The sequence below is a fragment of the Nematolebias whitei genome, chromosome 5 (assembly GCF_014905685.2).
Source record: "Nematolebias whitei isolate Nwh7 chromosome 5, NemWhi1, whole genome shotgun sequence".
NCBI classification, from domain to species: Eukaryota; Metazoa; Chordata; class Actinopteri; order Cyprinodontiformes; family Rivulidae; genus Nematolebias; species Nematolebias whitei.
In genome coordinates, this window is record NC_056502.1 from 18,502,568 (window position 1) to 18,516,147 (window position 13,580).

Consider the following 13,580-nt stretch of genomic DNA (forward strand, 5'->3'; position numbering starts at 1 on the left):
GCCCCCTCTCAGAGCTACGCCCCCTCTCAGAGCTACGCCCCCTCTCAAAGCTATGCCCCCTCTCAGAGTTACGCCCCCTCTCAGAGTTACGCCCCCTCCTCTCAGTATGCATCCAGCTACACGGGCCGCCGCTACTCCTCCCGCTCACGGATGTCGGCCATAGAGATCGACATTCCTGTACTAACCCAGCCAGAGTAAGAAGGAAAAGGCTGAAACCTCGAAGGCATTTAAAGCCTCTGCTCATCAACCTTCATGAAGTATAGTGTTGATAAAACTAATAGACCTTGATAGATTAAAGTTAATAATGAGAGCTATTAAGAGCCTCTAGAGGAATAGTCTTAATAATTCTCTCAGGCACTCCAGGTCTGTAAAGTGTTGATGAGAGAAAGTGAAAAACCGTCAGAAACAACACTAATATATGAAGAATGAGCTGATTCTCAGAAAGAAGAGTAATAAAACACAGAATAGTATTGTGCTAATATAAAAAATGTGTTTTTTTTCTACAAAAGGAAAAAACAACAACTTTTCAATTCATTTTGTTTCACTGTTTTTTTCCAACTAGATAGGTCCATTAAAACTATAAACTCGTCCACAGAAAGGGAGCAAATAGACCAGATTCAACTGTGGTCCAGATTGAACATATTTTTTTCTGTTACATTATTTGTTGGACGCGTTACCTTCAGACTTGAATGACACTACTGAAAATGAACACCGACTTCAAACTCTTTGGTCCTGAACTGATATCTACAAAGTGACTGAACCTTTTGTATTTAATTTTTTGTTTGTCATTAATGCTACACTGTGCTGTGAAGAGCAGCTCTTAATGTTTAATGCACTAAAATGAACACTGCTAGTTTCCTCTTTTATTGCTCACTTATCTTTTAGATTTAGATTATTTTTTATATTTGTGGCCTATTATGTATTAATAAAAACAGAACTAAGAATAAATTGTTAGCTACAATAAAATGTTGTACAAATGCAGATAAAGTTTCTGTCAAACACACGAGCAGAAATGTGAGAAATTAAAACTTAACTACATAGCATGTATGCCAAATTAAAGTTTGCCTTTTTTGTATTTTGGCACTGATTTAACATTTTATAATGTTTTTTTAACTATTATTTTGCAATCTTAAGGTCAAGGCAGTTAAGAAAACATGTCTGTTTTTTGTTTGTTTGTTTGTTTTAAATAAAACATAAATACCACCGGATATAAGTCTTAATACATGGGTAAGAAGGTAAGCTATTCACTCTGAATTAGCAACAAGAATATGCACAGAACCAGATTTATTCAGAATGCAAGAATTTGTTCATTATCAAACCACCTTGAGGAAGAATTGATCACTTTAGTCAGACTGAGATAATTTACTAATTTCTGTTTCTGATTTAATCAACAAAATGAGAAATGGGACTTGCCATGACCAATTCCATAAATTGGCATGTCTTCTGTAATCCCTTCCTTGATTTAATGAAGAATATTAAACATGGCCTTACACTCTTTGGTTCATGTTGTGCCACTTAAATGTTGAAATGTTTTACTTTAAAACCTTCCTTGTAGAAAATTAAAAAGTAGCTTATTGTCAGTAAATGCATCATGTTTCCACAATGCAAAACCTCTATATGCAAACATGTTTTCTGACTATAACTAATAAACGTATAGAAATAATATGAAGTGGCCTTGACAAAAGTTTTACATCTATTATATTTTATTAAAATAAAGCTTAAATTTGGTCTGGACAAATGACACAAAAGCAAAGCTCTAATACAGTAAAGGGAATCAAATTAATAATTATTAGGTGATATGAGGAAATGACCATTGGAGCTTTCTTACGTAAATAATATCAATCAATCAACCTTTATTTATACAGGTAAATCCCATTGAGCCTCGAGGACTCATTTACAATATGTGACTATTATCCTAAAATGCATCTTCAAATAGCTTGTTTTGCTTCACCAAAATAAGCTCAAACTTTAGAGCAAAAATATATTTGATTTATGTCCTGATGCATGCTGAATAATCCAGGAAGCTAATGAGGTTGAATCAGGTCCTCAGAAGAATCTGTCCAGAGGACCTGACTCAACCTTGTTTGACTTATGTTAATGTAAAGCATTCATTATGAAGTAAAGCCATAAAAGTTTGCTTTAGTAAGAGAGTACATGTGTGAATGACAAAGGTGCAGGACTTCAAGTACTTGGGGTCAACTGTCCATAAAGATGGGGAATGTGGTAAAGAGGTGAAGAAGTCCAGGCAGGATGGAGAAAAGTTTCAGGAGTGATTTGCAGCAAAAGGGTGGCAGCAAAGGTCAAAGGAAAAGTTTACAAGATAATGACCAGTATGGTTTGCAGACAGTGACAAAAAGACAGAAGAAAGAACTGGAAGTGACAGAAATGAAGATGTTGATGTTCTCCTTACGCATGACAAGGATGGATAAGATTGGGAATTAGAACATCAGAGGTACAGCACAATTGAACAACTGAGAGATAAAGTTAAGAGTGACCAGACAGATGGTTTGGACATGTGGGACAGTTCAGGGCCAGAGTGAGACTCATTTTCAGCCCTAGAGTCTCATGCCTCAGACTGGCCCACTTTAGATTACAACCTATTATTTTAAAAATCATGTAATTATAACCTTGCATCAAGGGCAATTCTAAAATATGCCCCGTAGGGGTTCATAGCCCCCAGTGCTGACAATATTTTGACTTGAACAACGTAGTGGCCATTGGCGTCAAAAGCATTTGTAATGTGGGGCGGGGGACAACACACTGGTGGGGGAGTGGGGTGGGGATCTGGGAGTCCTCCCCCAGAAAATTTTGAATAAAGTAGATGCCATTTCCTGCATTCTGGTGAATTTTAACGGTTGTTTAACATCTAGTTTTACCTACATGATTCAATAACTATTTTAGAGTTAATGGCACAACAAGAAGTAGCCTGACCAACAGCTCTCCTTGTGTGAATAGAGCACGCTCCGCTTCTCACGTATCCTAGTCACAGTCTAAGAAACATAGTGTAGCCTAAATTAATGTTTAGGAGAAAAAAAATCACTATAGCTAATACGAAATGATAATAATCACTCCTTCTTACTAATGGCCTAGCATAAAGCAATATGATCATCCATCGTGTTTATTAGTACCTTAAAGTACCTAATTAAAACTCCAGTAGTGGGTTAGGTTTATTGTAACATTACCCAGTTGCAGGGTCAGGAGACAAACAGCATTAACACAGTATGAACAATATTCAGGAACTGTTCCTATAAGAACATTATCAAATATTTTACGTGAACGGTAAGATCGCTCCACCCATGAGGAAATGTATCCCAGGGTGAGCTAACCTCGGACAAACAAACAAGATAGCTGTAGTGGTGGAGGTAGTGAAGCTCACAGCTTTACCTGAGGCGTTAGTGAGGCATTTCTGCCTTATTAGCCAACATTAAGGCAAAGAAGACAGGCAAATAATAATAATAAATTCTAAGCTACTAATAACTTAAAATAGTTACTGCAGTGGAGGTTTTCATGCCGCAGAGTGACACAGGGCAAGAACTCTGTGAAATTCAGTATGTAAGAGTTTAATAGGTTGTAATGTAAAATTTAAACACTTTGTACAAATCAATTTAGACTAAACTTATGCAACCAGAAGCTACAACATATTTCTACATATAAAACACACAAAATAAAGCACAACTAGCATTAACCTTTAATTTAACCATTAAACCTGCAATGTAATTATGACAGAAAATTGAGGATTTACTTGGAGTTACTTTTGTACAGAGGAACTTATGGTAGCTACTTCTTGTTTATAACTGTTGTAATTAGCTACTCATGAGGTTGGCCGCTGGCCTTTGTTCATATTTTTACATTTTTCCAAACTCTGTTTAGTTTTTGAAATGAAATTGTATTACACACTCTCTAAACGCTCACGGTAACACGTGTCTGAATTGTATGTTCCCCACTGACAACGTTTAACCTTTTTTCCCCCAATGATTTTTCCCGGTGCAGCAGCTGCAGGTAAGAGGCGATTATCTTCTGGAAAATTAAGGTCACCGATTGGTCAGTTGCTGACATGCCTACTGGATTGATAGACAGGTGGCGTTGAGGATCCAACTCGTGCAAAACAAACAAAAAAAAAAAAAACGAGAGCTGCCACCGGCCCTGGTGCAGCGGTGGCAGTGTTCTGTGATTTTATGTTCATAATAAAAAGTTCTAAAGAAAATTATAATAAAACCCAAGGAGAACTGCCCTACAGCCCCGCCTCAGACCGGCCCACTGGGAAATGTCCTGGTCCTCCCAAATAGCCACTCCAGGCCTGGACAGTGCATATTGATGGAAGGATGTTAGAAATGCAGCTGCCAGGAAGAAGACAAAGGACATATGGGAGGACATATGCAGTTAGAGAGGACATGGAGGGAGTTAGACAGAATGTAGAGGACAGAGTGAGATGGACGAGGATGACTCACTGTGTTGACCCCTGAAGAAGGAATAGCTGAAAGAAGAATATAAAGTACACTAACCAGGAATAATATTAAAACAACACACCAAGTAAATATGGTTGTTGTAGAAAAGAGACTAACATCCACTGGCCCAACCTCTGAAAACTGTAGCCAATAACCAATAATAATTATTCAGTTTGAAAACTGCTTTTACTGGTAGTTCCGTTTTTGCTGCATCTGTGTTTAAGTTAAGAAAACAAAAAGTTTAACAACCATAATTACAAATGATTCCTGGTTGTATGTCTTTGCAGAGTTATCTTCATTTGAATTTCAATTAAAAAGCAGGGCTTGACATACAGTAGCTGCTTTTCTGGTGTTTTAATCACACAAACGCATCACTGACCATCAGTGTCAAACAATAGAATTACAGATTTTTAATGTTTTATTTGTCTCTGCCTTCTTTGTTCCTAAGATCATCCCTCTCCGCCAATAATCTCTGTTAAAAAAAAATAAAATAAAGCACAGCATATAGATCCAGCAGGGGGTGTGTAAGTGATGAAGATTAGGAGTCTGCACAGATGGCTTTCATATGCTGCTTTATGGAGATGGGGGCGGGGCCTTAGTTGCCATGGGAGATGGTACCTCAGACACAGACCGCTGGCTCATGAATAAGAAGCAGTGAGAAGTAACATGCTTTTCATTCAGAGTGTGAATGAACTGGAGCTGGTTTGATTACATGATTTTGGCCCCAGGCCACAGGGAGACCCCTCTCTTCATTTTTTAATCCTATCAGCATCAATGTCATTCCCAGCTTGTGCTCATACAAACTCCTGCTTGACACCTAACACAAAACCCCCCACCCTGAAACCTGCCAGCACCCCATCAGCACATCAGATCCTCCCTCTTATCTTCAGTTTTTCCTACAGTCCTCTCACATCCTCCTCATGGTCAGAAAATATATGATGAAAGTCTGAAGCAAATTTAAAAGGAACACGGAGAAATAAATTGTCTAAACCTTCAAAATAATCCATTTCAAATTATTTTTTACATCCTTGGCTCAAGATGGAATAAATCGCTGCGAGATGGAAGGATTACTATGAAAACATGGAAAGACATTCATAGCTAAGAGCAGGGCTCAACGTTTGAGGCCCGCCGCTGTTTCTGTGTGAGTTCATGTGTTCGTCTGTTATAATATCTCACGAACCACTGAATGGATTTTAATAATCCTGCAGAAGGATTTACATCAACAACTCTTTGTAGTCCACCTTCTGGTTCAAGATGCCTGCTACAGTCAGCTGACCTTAGCTGACACTAGAATGGCTGTAGCTTTGGTGGTAGTAACTGAGACCAATCCCCAGCACATACTGTGAGCGCTAACAGATCGTGCTAATCCAATTCAAGATGGCCACCACATCCCACTGGCTTTAGAAAACACAGTTTTAAAGATATAGAGATACTGAGCCAAACTTTGATCAAGTAGCTGAGGGTCATTCCCAACACATACTTCAATTGTGACATTTTGGGATATTACAAGAGCTTGCACATTATCTTCAACATTTGATAAAAATGGCTACAACGCCATCATTTCTTAACATAACTTTTATCTTTTATAAAAAGTGAACTAATCAATTTTAGTCCATCTGCTTTGAAGTTGTCTTTTTTTCCCATGTACTTTCCATCTTTGTGTCTTTGAGACATCTCGACACTTGTACTCAGCCCTGCTGCCTGTTGCTCACATCAGAATGATGGACCAGTCAAACTTCTTACAGGTGCACATGGCAACCCACCCCTCTCGGTTGTTTTGGTTTTCCAAAGACTGGCAAAAGGCAGACTTCTGTAACTCTCAGAAAATGCTCAAAATACATACATAAGTAACTCTGATTCACATGTTTTCAAATGTAAATAAGTAGTGTTTTCTATGCACCATGTATGAGAGTGGACTGCAGTTTTGAGTTTCTGTATTGTCACATAAGGAAATTTGACAATAAAGCTTGACTTTAAACATGAGATTCTGACACACTGGTTTGGGATTCTGGCAAATTTCTGGGGGTCAAATATTTTTTTTTAAAAGGCCCTATCCAGTCCGTGGGCCGCTTGTTCAAAAAGTCTGGCTCCGAGGATGAATGTTAGTCCCTGCAGGGATTAAACAGGATTGTGTGCCACTGGACTGAACTTTTTGTTATGCACCTTTATGAGGCTTACATTCTTAAGGGCACTTGCCTTGGCAGGGCGCTCATCTCTGTGATTTTTGTCGATGAGGGAAGTGGGGAGCAGACGAAGACACAGATATATCTGTGCTGCTCGCTGTTTGTGCCAACAGTTGTCGACGGAGTGTGTGTGTGTGTGTGTGTGTGTGTGTGTGTGTGGGGGGGGGGGGGGGGGGTGGGGGGGGTTGAAGGAAATGGCTCAGTGCTACCTCTAGCTTTTTAGCTACCGCGTCTGTTATGGGCGCCGCTAGCTTAGTGTTACAGCAGTGCTGTCAGTTGTCAGAGAGGGGCAGTTCAGTAGGCAGGGCGCTTAGTTCTGTTGACAGGGCGGGGCGCCCTCCTTGGATAATGGTAGGGGAAACATTGATGCAAGGCAATTAATGTTTAAAGTTAATTTTGTTTGTGAACAATTTATATATTCTTTTAGTCTAGAGGTGGAGGAGAAAATGTAATTTATACATGTCACATTATGAAAATGGAAGTTTCTGAATTAACTTTAAAATGTCAGAAATTAATTTAGTTAACTAATATAAAACCTCAAAGTGTGGGGATCTCAGACAGTCCATGGCACTGTCACAGACACATGCACATGATGGCTGAATCAGAACCAACATGGAAATAAATTAATTAGCGGTATAAAAACACTTTGCTTTAAAACTACCAGGCAGTATCAAGCAGAAGCAGGAGGGTGGAAGCGGTGGTGCATCAAGATATTCAAAATGCATCAATCATTGTTTTATTGTCGCAGCCCTTTGAATTGTAAATAATGTGAACTATGAAGTGCTTTAAAATTCCCATCCCTCAACAGAACTATCAGCATTTAGAAGCTGCTGCACTTTTCAAAAAGTACAGTCCTCGCATAAAATTTCAGCGGCTCCAAAATTGCATTTAACCATTTTTTGTTTTCATAGACAAAATGTTTTTAGTGGGTGGGCAGTCGGAGCTGCACTTGTTTCACCAGTCACACTGTTCTAACAGCGTCTGATCGTGGTCTGATGTGGTCTGATGTGGTCTGATGTGGTCTTGACAAGTCTTCTGGTGAACTGTGCAGTGATAACAAGCATGATTAATCCTCTCTTTGAAGACTACAGCATAAGTGGTGTAAAAAAATAAATTTTATCTTTTTAAACCAAAGAAGCACAACTTCAGATACCTTTCCAAAAATCATTGTAATTTTACACTAATGTGCTATAGAAATAAACTGATGACTAATAAATGTTATTTAAGTTGTAATTACGGAGATTGGCCTTGGATTCAAAATAAATATAGGTGTATTACTGTATATATGTATGTATGTGTGTTAATTATCTCTGAACTGGGCTGCTTATGAGAGCTGTTTGAGTGCAAGAACAGCAGCTCTGAGGTCCAGGATGTCAAAAAGAAGAGAATACCTGGAGGGCTGAACATATGGTGCTTTCTGCATATGCAAGTCAGCATCAAATACACAAGCCCTGAAGTCATCTGCCTACGCATACTAACACAGACAAACAAGAAGTGCAACGTTTATCGGATCCATAGTGTCTGAGAACATCACGTTCTTAGCTTGTGGCCGACCATTTTAACAACAGATTATTAAAAGCTTATTCACAGTCTGTTTACAACCACTTCGGTTGCATGAAGTTACAAAAGAAGCAATTTCAGAACAAGTTTGTTATCTTGACTAACTTTTCTTCCCTGGCGGTGGACGCCCTGAAGGATTCTGGTCAACAGGAAGTTATGAGCCTGAGCCTTGATCCTACCGAGGTTCTGTTTAAATATGATCTTAATTTTGAGAACAAAACTCCATCGGTGGTGCATGACAGGGCAAAAAGCTTTTACATTTAGTTGTTGCAAACCGATAAATAGGGTGGTTTATTTTATGCAAAAAAAAAAAAAAAAGATAACTACACAAATAGAGCAGGAGACGTCTGTGTGACTGAGGTCGACAAACAAAAGAAAAAAAAAAAGACTACAGGGAAGAAACCAGTTCAAAAGGTTTTTTTATTTTTTATTTTTAAAGAGTGAAAGATGGGCGTCTCTTCCTTCCAAAATTGCTCACTTTTAGATAATTTTATTTCCATTAATTTCACATTTCCTCTCCTATTCCTTAATGTCTAACTAAAACTGCAGCTGTCAGTACAAATTAAATTGTGTCTCTTGTGTGTTTTCCTGCATAATGTGCATCGATGACGCATTACATTAATTTTTTTAGTTATTTGTTGTTCCTTTTTTGTGAGGCTTACCCATGCTCCTGCTGCCTTTCGTAGTGATGGGTTGGTATTTTACAGAATATCCATAAGCTTCAGCTACACAGCTGTTATTCCTTCCATACAAAACATCACAACAAGCAAAATGTGTACATTGCACTAACAGTAAGACTGCAAAATAAATAGTGTATAAAATAAACCTAAAAAAATGCGTGCGCAATCAGGGCAACAGTGGACACAATCGATCCAGTTAGTGTAGCATAGCATGAGTTGAGTAATATTACTGGTGCCTGCAGCTCATATTTTGTTTTTAAGATGTGTATGTGGGGTATATAAGAGGTTTTAGAGTTTCAGCTTTCATGTCACAACATTTACGAACCTGTTCAAAAGGTTTATGGCAGCTCTGCATTACTGAAGATTGCATGATGTTGGCTAAAGTGTCTGATATTTAAAGGGTTGAGTCCCCCCCCCCCCCCCCCACACACACACACACACTTATAGGTTTCTCAATAAGCCACAGAAAAGCAAAAAAGTGTAACAAGATTATAGCAGAAAACAACAAATTAACAGTTTTACCAGGTTTAAGTATTAACAGTTAGGTTGGTAAACACCAACTCTTATTTGAGAAGGTTTAAGAACAGGGCTATTCAACTGGCGGCCCGAGGGCCAAATCAGGCTCACAAGTGAGCTCAGGTCGACCCACCAATGGGTTCATTTTTAAATAAAACTAGATTTTAAACCATAAAACTAAATGACAATAATTGCTGGATGTCCAGCCCCTGAGCTCTTGGCTTTCAGTAACAGTGCCCCCTGAGCAATTTAGTTGAATAGTCCTGTTTTAGGAGCTCAGATGTAAAACAAATCTGTAACAAATGCTGAACTCAGACAACAGCAGCAGCAGAACTTCTAAAGACGGAAAGATGTTTTACACAATCCCATTTCAATGAGCCTGCTGCAGCTCCTTGAAGGTAGATACGTGGGTTTAAAGAGTACTTACACTGTGGCTGTCCTGTCCTCCAGGCTCAATCATGTAGGTGTGATTGCCATCAAAAAACATCCCACTGTGAAAAGAAAGAAGTGGGAAGAGAGACAGGTCATTTGAACTTTCTGCTGTTTTATTCATCAAAATTCAGCCTTTCAGCTATCAATCTAATACCTTGTTTTAGTGCTTGTTCAAGACATTCCATGTGCATTTGGATCATTTTGAAAAATAATAGCTAACATTTACTAAAAGAGCAGTATTGGATAGATGCTTTTCTCTGTCTTTGTTGATAATTTTGACATGAGTCATGTTCAGAAATATTCAGAAACTGGCACTAATTTTAAGAGTTCAACTGTTAAAATAAATGTATGTATTACAGGTATCATTCAGGGTGCTCAGATTCAGATCGGCTCAAAAATTACTGCTCTTGAAAGTGTTAAACTCTGGAAATTTCTAGGAAAAAAAAGTGAATTCTTAGACGGCAAAGAACAAAAACGAAAAACAATACGAGATTATGGAGAATGTTAAAATGCCTAATGAAGAGTTTAGTCCTTTGTGAGAAGATGAAGAAAGTGCACACAGGTGAGATCAGTAACATGAACCTGAACATCCAAGCTGTTGTTGATGATTGTTGAGATCTATCCTATAATATAAAATATCACTTTACAGTCTTCAGCTAAGTGAAGATCACTCTGCAGGAAGTTGACGTCTCGTTTTACCTCATTCTACTATAAATAGAAGATTTCACAAACAGGAACAGTTTGAGTACACAAAAAGAGTTCAAAACATGGTGTGAATTATTTAGGTCCCTCAAGAAAAGAGTCTAGATTAAGCAACGTCTCAAAAAGCCGGATCTGTTCGCAACAACAGTCATTCAACAGTTGAAGCTAAAAAGCAGCTTTACCAGAGCGACATCTAGGAGAGGGCATGACCTGAAGGGTAAAACATTATGAGCATGCATGGTGCAGTGATGAGGTACAACAGGACAGAAGTCAGATTCAGATAGTGACAGTTAAGTTGTTGGATGGACTTCTGCACTAATAACTGCACAAAAGCCTCGAAACATCTATCATCAAGTTCAAGTCGAGTCATTCGCATCACATGCAGTACATGAGGTGGAACGAAATTATTACTCAGGGTCCCAGTTACACCCAAAAATAGCAAAAATATAAAAGTGTAAAAGAAACAGTAAATAAGGATATACGATAAACATGAACATGAGTCTGTGGTGAGCAGATGGGTATGAATGAATACAGCATGAGATCAGCAGCATGAATAATCAGCAGCACAGATAAGTCACATATCACCAATTAAAGTGGCATTACAGTGATTTGTTTTTCTCACAGTGATTATCCTGGGTAGGGATTTATGAGTCTAAGAGCTTCAGGGTAGAAGCTGTTCCTCATTCTAATGGTTCTACACTTAATGCTCCACAACCTCCTGCCTGAGGGGAGTGGGGCAAAAAGTGTGTGTGCTGGGTGAGTGGGGTCCTTCATGATGCAGGTGGCCCTCTTCCTGCATCTGGAGGTGTAGATGTCAGTGATGGTGGGGAGGCTGACTCCAGCAGACTTCTGTGCATCATGTTTGCTTTCAAACTGCTAGTCTATCTTTAATATTACCAAAGGCGCCTGTATGTTCCTTTAGGCTGTATTCGGCAGCTGTGGCCAAGTGGTTGGAGTGGTCGTCTTCCAATGGGAGAGTTGGGGGTTTGATTCCAGCAGCAGTCACATGCTGAAGTGTCCCCGGGCAAGACACTGAACCCCTTATTGCCTCTGATGTGTCCCAATGGTGTATGGGACACTAATTTTAGCCAATCTTGTCACTCCTAAGGAGAACCTCAACATCTTCATTTAAAAACGTGTTTGTTCAATCCAACAATTTTCAGTCAGGTCATCTGAACAGTATCTTTTTTTGCTGAAACGTTGTTTGTTCAATCTTCACCTCTTTGTGCACCTGTGCTCCAGCTCAGATGGATAATCTAGTAATATTATCTGTCCTTTGTTTATTCTGGGGGATTAAATGTGAACTGGAACATCGAATATCTCTAAATAGATTTCACTTTGTAGAAAATTGCTGATAAAACACAGATTTATAGTATGGAAACTCATAAGTGCACCACCACAAAACAGACAAAAGACATACAGCTCTAAGCACACTGCCATCAGAAATAATCTGCAGTTTCACATTTTACAAAGTCAGCGATCAGTGGGCGTTCAGGCTGATGTTCGAAGGTCCTCTTGTGTCTCTGCTGCCTGTTTGTGCGGATTTCATCCATTTATTAACTTTATCTGAAGCTTTTAGGAGATTGGGCGGGTCAAACTGTAAAGTCAGGCGGGTAAACACCGCAGGGACACTCAATCCATCTCAGTCCTTAAACTCACATTCAGTTTGACTTTGTTTTGTTTTCAGCCCTTTGGGCCTTCAGTTCAGAGGTGTCACCTTCAACACTCACACCTTGTCCTGGTCCGACAACACACACACACACACACACACACACACACACACACAACAGATTAAACTCCTTCACGGGGATAGAAAACACAGATTTACTGCTGCGTTTTCTGCTGTACAAGTACAGAGCAGGAGGTTAAATGTAGTACTTGTGTTTTAACTCTTTATTCAGCACAGAGGGGGAGTGGTGGCGCAGAGGTTAGAGAAGGTGGGCCTGTGATCGGAAGATCGCCGGTTCAAGCCCCGGTACCGACAACATCAAAATTGTGGGTAGGGTAGGTGAAACACCCACACCTGCTCCCACCCTCATTCGCCCCACTCTGGGCCCATGAGCAAGGCCCTTAACCCCCATCTGCTCCCTAAACAGGTCTCTCTTGAAAATGAATTCTCGTGGCTCCATGAGACTACATGGATAAATAAAGGTAAATGAAAAAAATAATAATCTCAAACTTGTGTAGACTTGATATTATTCAAAGTTTAATAATGTAAATAAAAATAAAACATTACAGTTGTTGCACTGATTTCTGAACTTAGGCAGCCAAAACATATATGAAGGTGAAATACAACTTTCGTTAATCAATTTGTAAAGTATTTCTGGTTATATTTGATACATTTTTGCAGGTTAGAGGTGAGTTTAGGGAGATAGGCTAACATCAAAGGCTGATTAGACTCAAATGTCAAAGTTTTAAACTAAAATCTTGTGTGATCCGTTAGAACCTGCAGTATGTGTTGGAAGTGACTCTCAGCTAATACCACACCAAACTGTAGCTCATTATCTGTAAATCATCCAGTAGCCCCCAAGATATTTTGCTAACAGGCAAACAAACAATTACATGATCGCCGCCTGCCATTAAAGGTGGAAAACTGTCCCAGTTCTTTTGGATCCAGAATGCAGACACAAGGAGCTTGAAAAATAAACCACATTTTTATTAAAACAAAACAAAAAGCTGACATAAACTCTGCAGAAAATGTCAAAGACAATTACAATAATGCAGTAATAACTACTAATGCATTGCTCACAAAACAGACAGAGCAAAGAGACCAGGTGAGGAAGTGGAGACACCTGAGCAGAACGCTGGCTGGAACAGGTGAGAGTGGGCGTGGCAGATCAACTGAATGAAGCCGAGAACGGCTGACGAGGAGTAAAAACAGCCTAAAGGAAAACTCAAGTGACAAAACTAAACACAAGAACTGAAACAAACTAACACAAAACAGACCCTGCCAGGAAATAATGATCCTTTTCTCCACTTTGATTTAAGATTTATTTTATTTAGATAAAAGTTTTAATGAAACATAAGCTGTAGCATTTTTATATTAAAAATGTATACATTGT

At 39.0% G+C, this 13,580-nt stretch overlaps 2 protein-coding genes across 2 annotated transcripts in view; one reads left to right on the forward strand and one right to left on the reverse strand.

Annotated features, from left to right (window-relative positions):
• The window catches only part of cldn12 (claudin 12), a 3,521-nt gene extending 3,039 nt beyond the window's left edge, over positions 1–482 (forward strand). Inside the window, 1 exon segment of the mRNA XM_037676290.1 lies at positions 1–482. This exon segment is cut by the window's left edge and continues 15 nt beyond it. Coding sequence (XP_037532218.1) covers positions 1–198 — 198 coding nt within the window. The 3' untranslated portion in view covers positions 199–482.
• The window catches only part of adam22 (ADAM metallopeptidase domain 22), a 77,241-nt gene that overhangs the window by 29,828 nt on the left and 33,833 nt on the right, over positions 1–13,580 (reverse strand). Inside the window, exon 6 of the mRNA XM_037676292.1 lies at positions 9,812–9,875. Within this exon, the coding sequence (XP_037532220.1) occupies positions 9,812–9,875 (64 nt within the window). The remainder of the gene's footprint in view (positions 1–9,811; positions 9,876–13,580) is intronic.